The 18338-nt window shown below is 41.1% G+C and overlaps 1 protein-coding gene across 16 annotated transcripts in view; it reads left to right on the top strand.

Moving 5' to 3' along the window:
- The window catches only part of raw (NDT-like domain-containing protein raw), a 168436-nt gene extending 155174 nt beyond the window's left edge, over positions 1–13262 (top strand). For all 16 annotated transcript variants that reach the window (XM_075879335.1, XM_075879337.1, XM_075879336.1 and 13 more), the window contains 7 exons: positions 3254–3314; positions 4665–4838; positions 4968–5034; positions 6002–6137; positions 8793–8937; positions 11175–11258; positions 12866–13262. In XM_075879335.1, the coding sequence (XP_075735450.1) occupies positions 3254–3314; positions 4665–4838; positions 4968–5034; positions 6002–6137; positions 8793–8937; positions 11175–11258; positions 12866–12994 (796 nt within the window). In that variant the 3' untranslated portion in view covers positions 12995–13262. The remainder of the gene's footprint in view (positions 1–3253; positions 3315–4664; positions 4839–4967; positions 5035–6001; positions 6138–8792; positions 8938–11174; positions 11259–12865) is intronic.
- The last annotated feature ends 5076 nt before the right edge of the window (positions 13263–18338 follow it).

Here is an 18338-nt window from a genome sequence, read left to right as displayed (position 1 = left end):
CGGCGGAAACAAAAGCAGAAAATTGTCGACAGCAAAGCTTCACGCAAAGGCTTCAGTGGACCACAGCAAGGTCGGTTTCCGCAAATTAAAGAGCTGCTCGGCGAGTATGTGCTTGAGCAGCGAGCCGCACAGCGGCCCGTGACGACAGAACTGCTCCAAGTGCGGGCTATGCAGTTAGCCTTAGAATATAAAAAGGGCTAATGCGGAGCCAGTTTAAAGCGAGCAGGTGCTGGAAAACTAACTTTATGAAGAGGAAAGGCTTTTTCCTCCGAAGGGGAACATGCATATGCGAAAAGTTTTGCGAAGGAGTACGATGAAAAGCTTCACAGTTTTCAGAGGTTCGTCCTAAACTTGCGGCGCAACAACGGCTACCTGCTTGGGCAAATCGGGAATGCCGATCAGACGCCTCTTTACTTCGACATGCCTAACACCACAACCGTCGAGAAGAAGGGGGCGAAGCAAATTCGCGTGCTGACATCGGTCCACGGTAAAACACGTCAGATGGGCACAAGTTTCGCCCGTACCTCATATTTAAATGGAAGATGCTCCCGAAAGGAGTCGTTTTTTCGAGTGGTGTGATCATGCGGGCCAGCGAGAAAAATGGGTGTGCGCTGCAATCGATGTCTTACGTTTTTTTTTTTTTCGCGGTGGAAATCGGGTGCGCGTTACAATCGAGGGCACGGTAGAATCGAGTAAATACGGTAATCATTGAGAAGTCGCAGAAAGTTAGTCCACTTATTTTTCAGCGTGCAGACATAGTCGTGCATTTTTCTTGTTTTTTGTTCGTAGGCTCATTTTTTCATTAGCTTTCATATCCTCCTTCCCTGCTTCCTTCAGTTGCCTTATTTGTGTTACCATGATCCAGTCCACCCTAATATCATTACATTTGAAACCTGTGTAAAATGAGATCTTCTTTCAGTACTGTACAAGTTTCATCATGCTGAAAAAAACGTTTCTCCATTGCCTTAAGCTTGCAAATAGAATGCTGGCATTTAAGCTTTGTGGGTTATCCTAAGGCAGAATTTACCTAAACTTTAAATAATCTGTTATGCACATTTGACGTTGCAGGCATTTCATGCACACCAGAAACTTCTTTGGATAGTTTCCTGAGATTTCTCCTGGTTCAGTAAAGTTTCGTTTTTAAAAGCACTGTGATAATTTTTCCAATTTTTTAAAATTTTGCTTGGTGTAATGAAATGCCACAGTAAAGTATGTCAGTTGTTAAGTTAGATAAGGTAATATAAGTCTTGCTCATTGGTGTGATCAGTTTTATGTTGAAGTCTATATGACTAAATTGGGTGCATGAATACCCCTAATAGAAATGAAGTAGGCAAATTGCATGACAGAAAAGTGAAAAATAGTGGCCATGGCAGAAACATGTCATGTTGGCTGGCACTCAGCACCAACATATTTGAACACGTCAATGTGTTTGGGAAAGTAACTAAAAACTTGATATAGCAAACACGGATACAACGAAATATTGGTTATAGCGAAGTAAATGAAGAATAGTTTTATTGTAGATAGTGTTATGAATATATGTTTATAATGAATTTTTGGATATAATGAAGTATTTTCGTGGCAGATGTGACTTCGTTATAAGGAGGCTTGGATGCAACTTGCATTAAAGCTGTTGCAGTGTGAAGTGTCCTAAGTACTTTAGGCACGTGAAAGAAGGAAATACTGAGGAAAGGCCCTATCGTATGCCAATGCATTGAGAGAAGTGTGCCGGAAATTACATCAAATTTACGGGGCAAACAAACCGGCATGGGGCAAACAAAATAGCAGACGCTCCGCAGTGTGCTTCCCGCACTGGTTAGCTTCTGTGCGGACTTGTAGTCCCAGTGTAAACTTCACATGTATAGTTTGCATGAAGCAAAATGTTGCAAGCACGCGTTTCCCAAACTGTTTGTGCGTGGCAGACCCGAGCGTGGCATGCTGAAATACTTCGTGGAGTGTTTTTGTGCAACAGCACAGAAAGCACGGGTACAAGTAGTAATCAAGATTATTCAGCCCCTGCATCATTGTATTCGAACTCACCCAGCAGGGACTTAGGCGTGCTGCTCGCTGTAAGTCCCTTTTTTTTTTTCTCTTAGCCAGATTTTTCATTCTACGGGCTGATTAGCAGTTCTTTGCTCGTATATATGGTGTTAGTGTAGCAATGCACGGTTTTAAGAGCTTGATTCGTAGCTGTTCTGTGCAACGCCAACTTAGTACTTGACATAACCTCTCGTCAAAAAGAAGACACTATTGCATACGCAATCGTGCATGTAAAGTGTGTAATTCTAGTGCGCACACAACTAACACTCATCGAGTGACACCGCACACTTAGCCCGATAACAAGAAAAGTTTATTACCCTTCCGTATGAACAACACAGCTTCGAAAAATGCTATACGATGCCTACAACACTAAAAACAAAAGTTTGCGTGTGTTCTCAGTTGACACAATGAGTAAGAACGAACAGAGCATACGGCTGACAGCTCCGCATGCAAATACCATGCATTATTGATCAGCAGTAAAGCGAGCGTACATGAAAAGTGACATCAGGTACATGCGGCGGTGCACATGATTCACACCGAGTATACACAACATCTAGGCATTGCCCAGCTTTCCTAAAAACATGCAAATTTAGCAGCATTTGCAAATTTACTGGCCGCCGGCACCGCTTCCAAGGTTGCTGCTCTGCGGAAATCGTGAAGTGTTTATCTGCTTCTCCGCTGGGAGGCGGTGCCGGTGTTTGTGATGTGGCGGCTTCATGAATATAATGTCATGGCCTCTCCTTAGTTTTTCCTTCCTCCATGCTTTAAGCATGTTCTTATTAGCCCTTTCATTGCAATAGTGCTTGACACCACAGCTCGTTTCATTTGGAAGCGTCTGTGTGGAAGCATTGTCAGATGTGCAAATTTATTGTCACATTCCTTAGCACATACAGCCACGCTGTTATGTCCTCCCCTTCTCTTGTTTTCGATTGCGGCAATTTATAATGGAGGTCTTTGATCTTGCAGTCACGATCACGTCTCTCTCTCGCTCATTTGCAAAATGCCTATCTAGATTTGATTGTTGCACTGCATTGCCTTTATAATTTGACCACACATTGCATTGTTGGGAATAGTTGTTAAGTGAGGGTTTTAAACTTTGTTTGTATTGTATGTGAAGCAGTTGTTTGTAAAATGCTATGTAACATATAAATGCCACAAAAGCTGTTGATTTTGGATATCTGCTTACAATTCAACACATTTTCTTTACCGTTTTCAGGAAAGTTCAAGAAGCATTTAAAAGCTTCTCTTCAGATGATGGGAAAGTTCGCATAAGAGATGTAAGCACTGTTTTTTAAACTTCAAAGTCTGTTCTTAGATGCACGTTCTAATTTAGTGCACCCGCCATAGGTGGTTTACTGGTTATCGTGCTCGACTGCTGACCCCCAGGTCACAGGATTTAAACCTGGCTGTCGCGGCCGCATTGTCAATAGAGGCGAAAATGCTTGAGGCCCATGTACTCATATATAGCAGGTGCACATTAAAAAGACCCAAGTGGTCAAAATTTCTGGAGCCCGATCATAGTGGTCTTGGGACGTTACACCCCAGCAATTACTATATTATTATTAGTAATTAGGTACATTGATGTCTTGTTCTGGTGTAAGGTACACATGTGTGGGCCTTCTTCCATGTTCCTCTTGCCACACAGTGGCTTGCATACTCATCCTTGTCTCCACCATGAGTCACCTTGTGGTGCAGGACTGTCGTATATGGGAACTAGTAACTGTACACCAGACTACGCAGGCCATGCATGGGAAAAGGTGCAGAAAACTTGCTTATCAAAACAGACCATAATCAAACAAGATTCATCTCAGCGGACAATGTGTTGCCCATTGGGTGTGATATGGCCATAGCTGTTCAGGACACTAGTTGAGGAGGAAGGCAATGATCTGAAAAGAGGGCCATTTGTAAGCTCATTGCAATGAAGTATGGCTCGACTGATATGCTCTGAATTACCGTTAAACTAAATCGGCCCTGAAACTCAAGGGGCAAATCTGACATATTTCATAGGTTCTTTTTGCATCACAGCCAGGTATAGTTCTCATTTATTTAACTAATAAATTATAGTAATGCTTTTACTGAGACATGAGAAAATACATGTAGTGTCCAATTTTTTTCACTTGCTACTTAGAATATGAAATTGTCAGAGAGAGAGTAAGAAATTTTGGCTATTTTTACACGAGATAATATATTTCCTGTTTCATGCAGTGGAATAGCATAGTAGTTGCATGTTCATGGGAACCTTGTCAACGTATTAGAAATGTTTTCTAAATGTGTTAAAAAAGCGTTTCATGACCCCTTTAATTTTATAAAAAGCTTGTCTCGGAGAACCTGTATAACCAAGGAAAAATGTGTGTAGTTAAAGTAAGTGCAATTAATACATAAAACTTCATCGATCACATTCGTTTATCAGAAACTTTTCAGTATGAAAAATAGGCATCCCTTTGCGCTTTCCGTGTTGTGAGGTAAGAAGGCCAGTGAAAATGTTTGAATTATTGTGGAATGCTGGCGAGGCAGCCTTCACCGGAAAGTTGTGCAATTTTTAACTGTGTTTGTAAGTGGTGCCTCGTCTACACAACTTGCTTCTGCTAGGCTCAGGTACCAATGTAGACTACTTTTGTTTTTCTTAGGTCAAAATGGCATTCAAGGTGCTGACAGCGAGAGACCTCCCACAAGAATGTTTGGAGACACTCAGAAGCACACAGCAGCCCACTGTGGCTGGTATGATAGTTGAAGGGGATATGGAGGACATTCCCATCACATTTGATCAGTTCTGCCTCATCCTGTCAGAGTTCAAGCATCAGGCAAGGACTCCCTCTCTACTGTAATTTTGTCATGCTGGCAATGCGCCGATCTCTTTTGGCATTTGTGTCGCCACTTCAGAAAGTCAGCCAGACTGGCTAAGCTTTTGGCCCCTCTTCTTTCTTTTTTAGACCAAAAATGGCACCTGGCTTACAGAGTTCCTAACTTCCATCCAGCGTCTCTTCAGTCAAGTATATGGTATGCTCTTCTCGAATTGGATTTTTACCACCATTTATTGGGTTTTTACCTGCTAGCAGAACCGATTTGCTTACAAACATGGCTCAATCAATCAATGTAGATGTTATTACAAATGTGGTGGCTTTACAACTGCTTATTTTAGACTTATGCAATACAGTCATCAGATTCTTTGTCATTATGCTTGGCATAGTGCCATTCTTGCAAGTCAGCGTCATCAGAATTGGTGGCAGTGATGAATTGTGTTGAAAAAAATGCTCGAAGAATGGTTGTTAATATCTGTAAAGAGGCTATTCATTTGTTTTTTGTTTTTTATGAAATGTTCACCCCTACAGGTGTTTGAAGAAACTTCTCTGTTAACAAAAGCAGCAGTGCGAAACAAGGCAGTTTTTTACTTTCCTGTAAATATGTCTGCACAGCTGCATATATAAGATTCATTTAGCGAAGTAAACTCAGTTAAAAAAATTGGTGTCAGTACACCTTTAAACTAAAATATACTAAATAAATGAGCTAAATCCTGAGTGGCCATGTAAATTTTGAACCAATAGTTACTTATTTGCAAATTTGTTTGCCTAGATCTGTTGCAGTATCCTTAGATCACTATATCATATTTGAGCTGATCTGTACGAGCCAATCTGCCATATGTTATAGTGAATATCACAACTTTTCACCGGATGAAAAGGAAAACATATACTTTATATAGGTTTAAAATAGAAATAGGGATAGGAAATTGTTATTTAGTTTATAGTTGAATTTATTACGGTGAGGCTACCAGTAATTATTTTGGAACTGGCGTTGTATGTAGCAGAAATGCTGCAAATTTTGGATATCAGAACAGTAATGTTTATGTGGTTGATCTGACTATAATTGCATGTAGCTCATGAGCTTGCATTTCTGCTGCAGTAGTTTACACTGCGCCATTGGAATGTGCATTGTGTTCACTAATGTATCAGTGGCTTCTCTTATGCAGACCGCATTGTTCCAAGGTCAGCCCTATCTGGTGGAGCAGCAGATGCCCCGTTACCACCCTACTGGAGTCATGTTTACCTTGGAGGCTCCGTGAAAGACTGTAGTTGGAGAGATGATATTGCCATTCCCCTTCTCAAGTAAGCAGACGTGCTTCTCTAGGTGTTATGCTCCTATGTTTCATGTGCCTAGAGTACTGTGTGTAGTTCACCAAATGTTTCATACGCTTTAGCAGCTGTGTCGAACCTGTTTGCATGAAAATTTTATAGCTTCTGAAAGCGTGAAAGACATGTAAAGAGCCCTGTTAGAAAAGTATCCAACTTTATTTTCTTTTGCGAGCACCTGATAGATTTGAAACAAGCGCGCTTGCATCAACCCACTTTGAACCTTCATGTGCATGCATAAATTTTTCCACCTGCCAGTAGCATCAGTCGCTGGAATGCAGCATTTGAGTGAGGTAGTGTGCATTGCTCTCGTCAGTTTTTCATTGCAAGGAAAATAGCGGAGCGACTGGAGCAGCGCTATAGTTCCAAAGTGATGCTAAGTGCTTTCTTTGACTCCTGCGATGTGGTACATCAAGGGTATGCACCACAGCATCAAACAATCACCAAAGAGTACTACAGGGATGTCCTCTGTTGCCTATTTGATGCTGTGCGGCGCAAGACACCCGAGTTGTGGTGAACAGGAAACTGGCACATCCATCACGACATTGCTGCTGCACATTCCTCACACTTGGTTAAAACTTTATTGGCGAAAAGTCATACTCCTGTAGTTCAACAGGCTCCTCACACTCCTGGTATAGCCTCCTGCGACTTCTGGCTGTTTCCAAACTCAAGAGAACATTGAAAGGAGAGCAATTTTATACAAGGGAGGACATTATGGCTGCAACGACAGCTGAGCTAAACTCCATTCCGAAAGAGGCCTTTTCGGAATGCTCCCAACGAGTAAATATTCAATTTTGGAAAAAAACTTCGGTTTTCAACTCGCATCTCTTCTTAAGAAATTAAGTTCCTTTATGTTGCAGTTGGTTATTTACAGTGTGACGGAAATGAAAATATAAGTTACAAGTGCTTACTAACTACTGAATGTTGTTACGGCTCAACCTTCCTTTTTTTCTGCAGACACTTGCCATATCAGCCAACAGTGTTACAAAAAAGAAGTTATATAAAAAAATGGCGACATGTTCAAGCTAGACCAGGTACAAACACTGATGCACACCTGTGTCAAGCTAGGTAAAACTCATTCACAGATAAAGTGTTATCTGTTGAAAGTTTTATCTTTGAACATGTGCGGAAACTTAAACTTCGCTAAGCATTTGCTGCGATTTTCAGATGACATATGCCCTTCGGCAATGATAGTGACAAATTGTGAAACATAATTGCAGACTTACAATGAAAAGGTATTAAACAAAAAGGCTGAATATGAATATTCTTAGGACAATGATAATGTTGAGCAGCCTGGTAAAAGAGAAAAAAATCACGATTGGCCACCAACCCTTGAAGCTTATACAAGTGTATGTATGTATATCCAGATTAATTATGAATAGGGGAGCCCACTCATGAAAAGGAAATCCATTGAACAACAAGGAGGGGCAGGCATTCCCAAATCATGTCAAACAGTCTGCCATTGTAGATAAAGCAAAAAGTGTACAATGATTGCATATAGGGGGCTGAAACTTGGAGGTTAAAGAAACCCACGAAAGATTTAATGACCGTGCAGCGTAAATGGAATGGAAATTGATAGGCGTAACATCCAAAAAATTGGAAGACAGAAAAGTGAGCCAGAAAGCAAAAAGGGGCAGCCGATATTCTAGTTCTAATAAGCGAAAGAAATGGACCTGGGCCAACCAGGTAATGCGTAGCAGAAGTAACCACTTGTCAAAGCAATTGAATGGATACAAAGTGATGGGAAACTCAGCCAAGGACAGCAGCGAGTCAACACGCAACAGTGAGTCAACTGTCAACACTAAGTTGGTTTGCCAGCATATTTTTAATACAAGCACCAGTATGCAGCAGTATCAGTGGGAAATGATTGCATGAAAACAATTGCTTCTCATTGGAAATGTACAGTCGTAGCATACTCAGTATCAGCTGTGTTGCTTTCTTAAAAGTGAGAAAGGTTGTCTATACACAAGTATAATGTTGAATTAGGCTATGTGCCTAATTTTGTTGTCTCTGTTGCTCCCATTTTCCAACTTGTATTTTGATAAGACAATTTTAGCACAGTACAGTTGTCATCTGGGCAAGTTGTTTTACATTTGGACAAATTTCATAGGAGGACAGGACACAAAGACAAGTAAGTGGAATCATCTAAGAAACTGATGCTTCTTAGATGATCCCATGCCAACTTGCCCAGCTGTCAACACTAAGTTGGTTTGCGAGCATATTTTTAATTCAAGTACCAGTATGCAGTACCAGTATGGAGCAGTAACAGTGGGAAATGATTGCATGAAAACAATTGTTTCTCATTGGAAATGTACAGTCGTATTTAGCATTTAGCATTTACACATTTAGACATTTCATTTCCATCAAGCTCTTAACAAGAACGTTGCCAAAATTTTCGAAGACATTCTTGCTATCTTGAAGCATTTTGTTTTTACATTTTGCACATCCGGCACTTTTTTCTCCTCATGCTTATGTAATTCTTCGTTCATCCAAGGGAACACAGGCTTTTCCTAATGCTGTGTGCACACCTTCAGCTGCAGGAGATATGACTTGTCATTAGAAACTAAATGCCTTTCTTTTGTTACATTGATGTATGTATAACCAAATTTATTTTCTCTTGGTTGTGTTCAGGAAACATGGACTGACACATTCCATCCCATTCCGTTCCCCGTGGAATGCCCGCCTGAGCCCCCTTGAGATGCACATCATAAACAGCGCTCAAGTATTGCTCTTCGTCATCACAAAAACGGCACGTTGTGTAGCCGAAATGCTTGTGGTTAGTCAGCTTTCTTTCACACCGATAATCTTAGCCTCTGAAGTTTTATTTGCCACAGATGCTCTCATCTATATGTGCACGTTCATTGTGAGCAAGGGGCAGTTCGCTGGCTGCTTCTGCACCTAGCATTCAAATACATACTCAGTTTGACTGCTCTGGCAACTTGAATACGTAACCTCATACAGAATTCATAGCATATATTTTTTTTGCTTTAGGTGGAATAAAAAAAGCTGCATTTTCTATTTGTAGTGGCATATGCATTTCTGGCCTACTTTTCATGTTGAATTCCTGGGCTACTTCTTACTCTGCTCTATCCTGCTCAATAAACGTGATGTAACTGTGGTCGAAATGTTTGCTATTTGTTTACTAAACAAGATCGACAGCTTATGCGGATCTGTGGCAGTAATATTCATTTATTTTATTTAACTATACTGCAGAGTATGGGTTGCACATGTTATTGGTTATTATACAGTACAGCGTCGGATGCCAGTTCAGGGTTGATGCCATATCAGCAACTTGTAAAAAAAAATGTGAGCCATGTTACCACATCTTACTACTTTCAGTGCTGAGAAAGGATTTTTCTATTTTCCACTACCAGTGGCACAATAAAAAATCGTTCCCTTGGCACAGGCCATGTTGCAGCTTTTACTTTCTGCTATGCTACTGCTAGGTTTCACTGCAGCGTTTTCAACAAACAAAGAGCAAAGCACCGTTGGCTGCAAACAATGGCACCATCATTCGACAATAGTTTTTTAAGGGGTAGTGTTGCAGAGTGTGCACCTGTGTGTTACATTTACAGTGCAGTCAAACACTGATATCAAGATTAAAATAATTTTCTTGGTGGAGTATTTGACTGCTGTTGTGAGGCCTAAATTGTGGTACAACAAGAGTATCGGTTAAAGTGGTGTAAATATCTAGCTGCGTGTGCCTCCAAATTATGTATATACATATCGTGGCAAATAAAATCCGAAATACTATTACTTATAAGTTTATCAGACCCCTTGTTTATCACACTCGTGTGTGTTTAGAGATTTTCCTGCAGCACCACCGCTTACTTCTAGCACAAAAATTCTAGACAGTGCACAACATTTCGGGCATAGCCCCGCCGCGGTGGTCTAGTGGCTAAGGTACTCGGCTGCTGACCCGCAGGTCGCAGGTTCGAATCCCGGCTGCGGCGGCTGCATTTCCGATGGAGGCGGAAATGTTGTAGGCCCGTGTGCTCAGATTTGGGTGCACGTTAAAGAACCCCAGGTGGTTGAAATTTCCAGAGCCCTCCACTATGGTGTCTCTCACAATCATATGGTGGGTTTGGGACGTCAAACCCCACATATCAATCAACATTTCAGGCATAAACCACATCCACAATGCCACATAAATGGTGGTTATGAAGCATATTGCTGTCCCAATGATAGGCTTCAAACCACAGCTTTGGTTTGTGACAAAACAGCGCTGGTTAGGCCTCATCACCTAAGCAGTGTGGCCAATAAAGCAGTTCCCAACAAGCAGTTACAAAAAACATTTGGTTATCAGTATGGACCGTAGATGTTACCAGTAATCAAACATGAAGTCTTACACACAGGTTAGACTGACTGCCATAGTAATGATGTGTGGATCTACGCGGCTGTTGCCTAAAATGCCAGTGGCAAGCCATTTGGCCAGCATCTTAGCATGGTGAGACTAGAGTTGGCTAGCCAATGTGCTGATTCTGCGTGATTACGCAAAATGCACAGTTGTATACTTGCAGTGATATAGACCCTGGCATGGTAGTTTTGTGCATGTATAACACAGACATCAAAAATAGACAAAATGTATCCGTCCTTCCCATGTCATGAGAACAATCATGGCACCAGAGTCCCTCTTGTCATTTCGGTGCGAAATCCTGTGGCATTAGCCCACAGAAGTGCTCCACAAGAATGTGTATTGATGATGAGGAGTGTTGTTAAGTGGCACAAGGACTGCTCTTGGCGAAATGGTGGTAAGTGATAGATTGTGAATCTCTGATGTAACAGTAAATGGTGTAGGGCATTTAGTAATTTTTCCAGTGGAAAGGATGACCTTGTTTTAGGTCTTCATGAAAATATTTATATTTTTGGAGGTATGCGGTATTGCAATAGTACACTGCTCTTTTGGCACTTGCTGCATGAAATGCTGATGATGAGTAGCGTGTGACACTTCATAGCAAGTTTTAATTGACTGATGTTATCAATGTTAATGTGCAATGCTTCTTTTCTTGCCAGGCGGTGCACTACGTTGGCCAAGGCTGCAATGTCGTTCTTTGTATTCAGTACCTGGAAAGTGATGTGGTCATTGATGGAGAAAGGGTAATTGGCCTTTTATTTCAAGAACTTGCAGTCTGATCATATATGAAGTTATACATGTATGTAGTAGTTTTCCAAAAATTCAACTCCAGTTAGTTCAATCTCAACTTTACGCCCCAGTTGGCATCCATACAGTTATGTGGCACCAAACTTTTGTTATTTCGATGCTGAAACTAGCCCATGTCGAATAATTTAAACATGGCTGGTCATCTCACAAGCACGCAACCCAAACGGTGACTGCAGTGATGGTTTCAGTAGCAGCAGTCCCAACTTCGCAGCTCAAGGTATAGCGAGTATGTCAACCATGTTGTCACCCATCAAAATTGCCTATTTTCGCCCAGCTGCTCCAGGATAACTCTAATGCAAGAATGGTAGTTCATGAGTTGATTTTTGTATTTATGCAATTCTAAGGTGTGACTTTTTCTTGGCTGATTTAGTGTATTTATTGGGCAATGCCGGTGGCCATCTACAATAATCGTTTTGGTAGTTTCGGTTTTCAAAAGGTATCCAGCAGCAAATCAAAATGAAATGTTGCTATTGATATACAACTTTATGACCGAATTAGCATGTTGGTCACAAGCTGGAGTAGGAATTAATGCACCATGTGCATACTTGGATGAAATTTGGTTGGCCTAAAGGCCTAGTGGTGATGTGCTATGGGGCTGTTCAAGTTATAAATGTCTGATTTATCAATTGGCAAATGTTGCTAGTGGTGTGGTAATAGATAATATGTCCATGCAGTTTCGGAAGCTTGCGTACAAACTATGCACACAGTTGTAACAAGACTACTGTTTGCACATTTGCTGTACATAAAACCCAGTTTTTATCAATGTGATTATGGGTGGAGACTGCATAGTTAGGGAGGCATGTAACTTAAATATAAACTTATTGTTTATTACAGCCGGTTTGAATGAAATTAAATTTGTTATCCACGTGTTCATAAACAGTGCCCACACATTTCTAAAAGCACACACAAGATTTACTCAGAGCAACTTGCCATAGCCACTGCAAATGAACTCCACATTGCGAACAACATAGTCATGAATAGTAATCGTGCATATATGAAGGCATATGACCAAGAAAGTGCCACTGTTCTTGCTCACGACCTCATGTTGGTTGAATGCGAGCAAGTGCCAGTTTACTCTTTGGTATCGCAGGTTTGCAATGCTAAGCATGCACCAAGAATCTTCAGCATTAACCATGCTGTACCAATGTATGTCCGAATTGGCACAATTGTTGCCTTTAAATATAATGCATATGCACAGCGGGACATGTCTGAATCCTCCGATGGCTTGTACTGTGTGCAGTATTAAGTCCAATTTATATGTTGAACTGATTGGTACACGAGAACCACTGCTTAGTGAGGCCAGTTGCAGTAATACCACAAGCAGCTGGCTGCACTTTTGAATGTCACAATTACAAAATGTGCCAGTGAATGTGTACTTTATTTCATATTTTACTCCTATTAATTCATATGCACTGCTAAAAATTCTTGTGGAAAAAAATAAATACAACAGTATGACCTATACAGTACCGGAATAGTATGCATGCGGCACACACGTCTGAATTTATGTAGAATATATGCAATGCTTTCTTTCCTTCTGATGTAGCTCTCCGAACTGGCAGTTAAAGACTACAACCGTGGACGGATGTACCTCTCAGACTTGGCGACCAGAGCTGGAGTTCCTGTGTTCAGTGACATAAGTGAGGCAGTGCTGTGTGCTGCAGAAAGGTGCTGAGGCAACTGGCTCCCACCCCAGTTGTTCCAAACGTCCAGTACCAGCCTCTTCAATCTTCACCATTTTAAAACTTGACAGTACTGTCAGAGTGGCAGTCTGTTTTCCTTGAACTTGTAAATGTGCTCATCAAGAAGTGAAATTGAGAACCATCACGAACATGTAAATAAGAACATGCTGAAGTCTGTATAGTCATTTGTACAGTTTCATTCTTATAATTCACCCAATGAAACATTTCAGTCATACTCAAAATAAATTGCATTTACCAGTGTGTCAATGTCTCACCCTCTACCCAGCTATAGCGATTCCCAGCCATAGCAAATCTCTCCACTTACCAATTCTCACATGCTGGCCAAGATTCTAGAGAAGTGTAGGCAAGATACACATTTTGTACAGTTGCTAGGAAATAAATATTTCATAATACGACGATGCCACACTCCCTCCAGGTCTACCACTACTTCACTATGTTGTTGAGTGCACTAAATTTCCGAGTTCTTTGCTCAAAGAATAATTGCTGCATTGCATTGGAAAACAAAGGTACGATCCCAGCCGCAGCAGTCTCATTTCAATGGAGGCAAAATGGTATAAACCCGTCTACTGTGCAATGTCAGTGCATGCTAAAGAACATCAGATGGCTGAAATTTTCGGAGCGCTCCACTACAGCGTCTCTCATAATCATATCTTCGTTACGAGACCTAAAACCCTAGATATTATTAGAAAACGAAGGGTGCGCTTGGACAAATTGCAACCCTTTACTGCCGAGTTGCGTGAATTTGCGACATACCCAGGAACTTCCGAGCAAGTCGCGAAATGCTTGCCACATTTATGCCGGCTGTCAAGTACTCTCGGTGAACGTAGCTTTCAGCATGAAACATCTAGCGCCATCTTGTGTAAGGTATTCTATGCTAAAATGAATTGTTTTGCAACTAATGACAGAGTGCGCAAAGCATGTGCAGCAGCTCTCGCTTCATTTTTTATCACCTGGGGGACATAAGTTTTATCTTCAATAATTTTATTTGGTGTGCACGCATTCAAATTGGTATATCACATGTTGAGTATCGTTATGAAGTACGTTTTTTGCTGCAAGGTCCTCACTTCTATGGCACATTGAGAATTCAAAATATAGCTAAAAGTATGTATTAAACTTGCATTTTAGATAGCGGCAGAATCAATTAAAGGTTGCTATTTAAAGCTGGAAAATCAAAATTCTTATTTTGTTTGGCACTATAACTCGGGCATTAAATGAACAGATGGTCTGATCAACGTCAAGTCTATGCAGACAAAAAAAAGTGCCTGAAAATTAGTTTTCTGAAGTTGTCTTCACTTAGACACTAAGATGAGAATACTGTTTACCATTTCGCTGCTGAGATAGCTTGCAAGATTCGTTTCAGTGAACACACATATACATTGCCAAATCTAGATAGTGGATATAGCTCGGAAGGTAACTTGCACGAATACTGAAGTTTGTATGCATCATTGAGTGCTTATATTGCACCTGGTGACATTGACATTGCCCATGGGATGACTAGAAAACTCTGTCACATTGCTGCAGCAGCACAGCTCCGAGCTGAAGTCTTACCAAAAAATCCTGAAAAAGCACCACCATCTGAGCAAATGCCCCCTACTCTTTTTAATGACCAAGCAATCGCACCCCCCACCCCATTTTTGCTCACTCAATTTTTATCTTCATCCAACAGGGACTAACGGTGAATAAAAGCATATTCAAAAGAACATTTCACTATAAGCACGAATGTGCATTAAAATTTTTAGCATCTCTTTCATCGCCACCTTGAATTTTTATCTAAAACTGCAAAAAGGCCCTTTTTGAAATCTTATCAGATTATCTTTCACCGGAGAGAAGTGCCGAGGGCAGGGGGTGCACCTGATCAGGCTTTTACAGGAGCCACTATTGCCTTTTCGGTTCACTGCTTCACGTGCCATAGGAAAGGCTCGCCAAACATCGCAGAGGTGACGGCATCATGAAACACATGCAACAGACAGAAGTTTGTGACCCGACGATGCCGGCTGTGCGGAAGTGGATCACAGTTCTGTGTGCTATGTGGTCTTTCTTTTTACCACGTTACATATGCTATAGGTGGCATTAGCTGTACTCGGCGGCTTCCTTCTCCAAGCTCTCCAAAACCGAAACTGGTTGACAATGGCAGCAAAAAAACACTGTACCAAAATTCTTGTGTCTGCATTCATTAAACGTGCAACCCGCTTTATATGCATGCTCTTGTATTTCACCCCCATCACTGCGTCAACAGCTTAGCAGGTACAGACAAAATACCACTACTCTCCACATTTGAAACTTTTTATACTTGCGCCACTATTAGAGCCCTGAATTAATGTCTGAAATCGCTAACTGATGAAAACTTTTAGTAAAGTCACTAATAGAAACTAAGGCATCAAGATCACACAGGTACTGGTTTTCTTATCTTGCACTAGCGAACGCAGCACTGGGCAACTTTTCGATTACCTGTGCTATCACCCAAGGCAGACATGAAGGGTTTCATTTTTCTTTCACTATTGAATCTGGAGTTCTCACCTCTAGGTAGATGTATAGCCCTCGATATCTGCGGCTGCTACTAGAACTAGCGAACTTACCTATATAAATTTCACTCTGGGCACCAAAAGTGGCGACATCCCACTTCCTCCCCATGTGTATAGAAATGCACATTGCCATTTATAAACTTACAATGCACTGGCAAAGGCAAAATTAATAATGCTCTGCACTAGCTCCATTTCACTGGGCTTTAGCAGTATTGTGTCCTGGAGTGGGTAACACGTTTGCCCGAATTTCTCGTACAGTTCACAATAGTGACACTTTCATTGCTCTAAAAAACTAATCGCTGCAAATAAAATGTTCCGTAATAGCATTCGACCTCATTGTGGCTCACACAATACAAAGATTCAATTCTTTTCTCAAAACAATTTACATGCAGAAGAATGGCCAACAAAATTGTGGTCTCAGACAGCGACAGCACTTAGCCAATTTTTTCACAGGGCTCTAGGTAAAACAGTTACCGCAAGTTTCCCTCACCTAGCCTCCCTTCTGTCCTTCATATTACGTCGTACTTTGAAACAAAAAAAAATTCAGCAGATCCCACGTACCTTGGGAATCGACGTTACGTGAAGCATGCACAGGGAAGACGACCGTGTTGTAATTTTCTTTATTGAGCGACACGTTATGAAATGACTCTAAATATACGTAAAAATGTCGTACAGATTGAGGTATGTTGAACAGTCACACATTATACCGGGCGTCCCAGTTATCACGCAGCACGATTTAAAACAAAAACAGGAACGGCGTAATGCGAAACGAACCCAGTGCTTATGGTTCCCAGTAAACTAAAGTAGCCTCTACTAATTTTTTTGTTAATGACCATTAACTTATTTGTCATAATTATATTTCCAACTCAAGAAGTACTGGTCTAATTATCAAAATGTCTGTGATGCAGCAGATGTACACTTGTGGCAATTGCACCTGTCGGTGCAACTTGCAACAATGTATTAATTACGTGCTCATTTTTTTCTGTGAAAAACGCCCGCAAAATATGAAAAATAACATGTGACTACGCTCACAACCGCAAAAGAAAGCAGTGCCCTCAAATAATCTTGCCGGAGACAACTGCTTTGCCTCTTTTCCGTTGCCAAAGACAGTATCTTGCACATTGGCAAGGGTTCAGGTCCAGTGCCAACAACATGTGTCGCAATTTTGCAGGGACTCTTTCCTCTTGATTGTATGTTGCGATTACCATTCATTTCTCACGATCAATTGTGCTCATTGGTAACGTGGCCAGATCACTGTTCTGAGAGATTACATCCTGTGTAAGATCAAGGTGGGGCGTTTTTTTGGATGGGATGTGGCAGATAGTGCGATCTATTTCCTCCATTGCTACTGGCAATCTCAAAGTGTGTTTGAGGGTGCTTCTTTCTGATGAACGTAGCCGTCTAGTCGCGTGCTATTTTTTGTATTTCTCAGGCTTTATTAACAGAAAAAAGTGAGCACACAATTAGGACGTTGTTCAAAGTAGCGTAAACAGATGTCATTTTGACATGTGCACATCTGCCTTATTGACATTTTGATAATTAAGCCAGTACTTTTTGAGTTACAAATATGATTACGACTAATTAATTGTCATTAATGCAAACATTAGAAGTAGCTACTACAGCACACTGGGAACAATATCCACTACCTTTGCTTCACGTAACGCCATTCCTCTTTTTTAAAATCGCGCTGCATGATAACCGAGACGCCCTGTATAACCAGTTTACACTTGCACGACGCCAACAGCAACACGAGAAGTGGTGAGCCGACATATAATGCTTGTACTTGCATGGATGGAAGCCTAGGACACTGGCTACATGAATCAACTTCAGTGGATAGCACTTAACTACAATTGACGTTTACCCGACGAGAGGGCTGTATCACAGGAGTACATATGTAATGCTCATAAAATTGCATAGCCAGCACTGCAACCACAATCGACGTTTCACCAACATTGTACCTGAATATAGTATTTTTTATAACAGTACCAAGACATGGTGTGGCTCTGTGGTAGAATACTTAATTGCCACGGAGAATGCTTGGGCTCGATTTCAGGGCCCTTGTATTTATTCTTTGCATTCATTGATTGATATGTGGGGTTTAACATCCGAAAGCCACCATATGATTATGAGAGACGCCGTAGTAGAGGGCTCCAGAAATTGCGACCACCTGGGGTTCTTTAACATGCACCCAAATCTGAGCACACAGGCCTACAATTCTTGCATTCGTCAGGTCAACGCTATAATGTTAGCTTTTTCTTAACCTCCTCATTTTAAAGTTATCAATGGGCATGAACTATAAATCACCTGTGGCACATACCCACCCATGGGCATGTACCACACATCTGGCGGAAACGGTTCGATGATCATATGCAACAGGATGCAACAGCCGAAATAAAATTTGGAGCAATTTTTGAAGCAATAGAATCTTACTTTTGGAGCACTAAAATGCAAACTTGCAGCAGGTTACAGGAAATAGATTATCTATTTTTTTTGTCACGAAAGACCAAATTTGGAGCAAAGAAGGCTTGCATTTAGAAAAAAAATTATGTTCAAGCCATTCAACATTACCTAAATCATGCAGAGTAAACATAAGCACTGCTGTTTCAATAAGACTAGTATTCCGATCTACCCCACTGGCAAGCAATGATAAAATCCACATTAGCACTTGCCACGTCTCAAATCCTTTGACAGAATCAGTGAATTAAAAGGTGGATATGCCAAGCAAGCGACCTTGAAATTCGTGGAACTGAGGAGTAGGGGTGGCAAAAACTTTTTTTTTGAATGAATGCCAGTA

Source organism: Rhipicephalus microplus, chromosome X (genome assembly GCF_043290135.1).
Source record: "Rhipicephalus microplus isolate Deutch F79 chromosome X, USDA_Rmic, whole genome shotgun sequence".
In the NCBI taxonomy this organism is placed as follows: Eukaryota; Metazoa; Arthropoda; class Arachnida; order Ixodida; family Ixodidae; genus Rhipicephalus; species Rhipicephalus microplus.
This window is presented reverse-complemented; position numbering and strand designations above follow the sequence as displayed.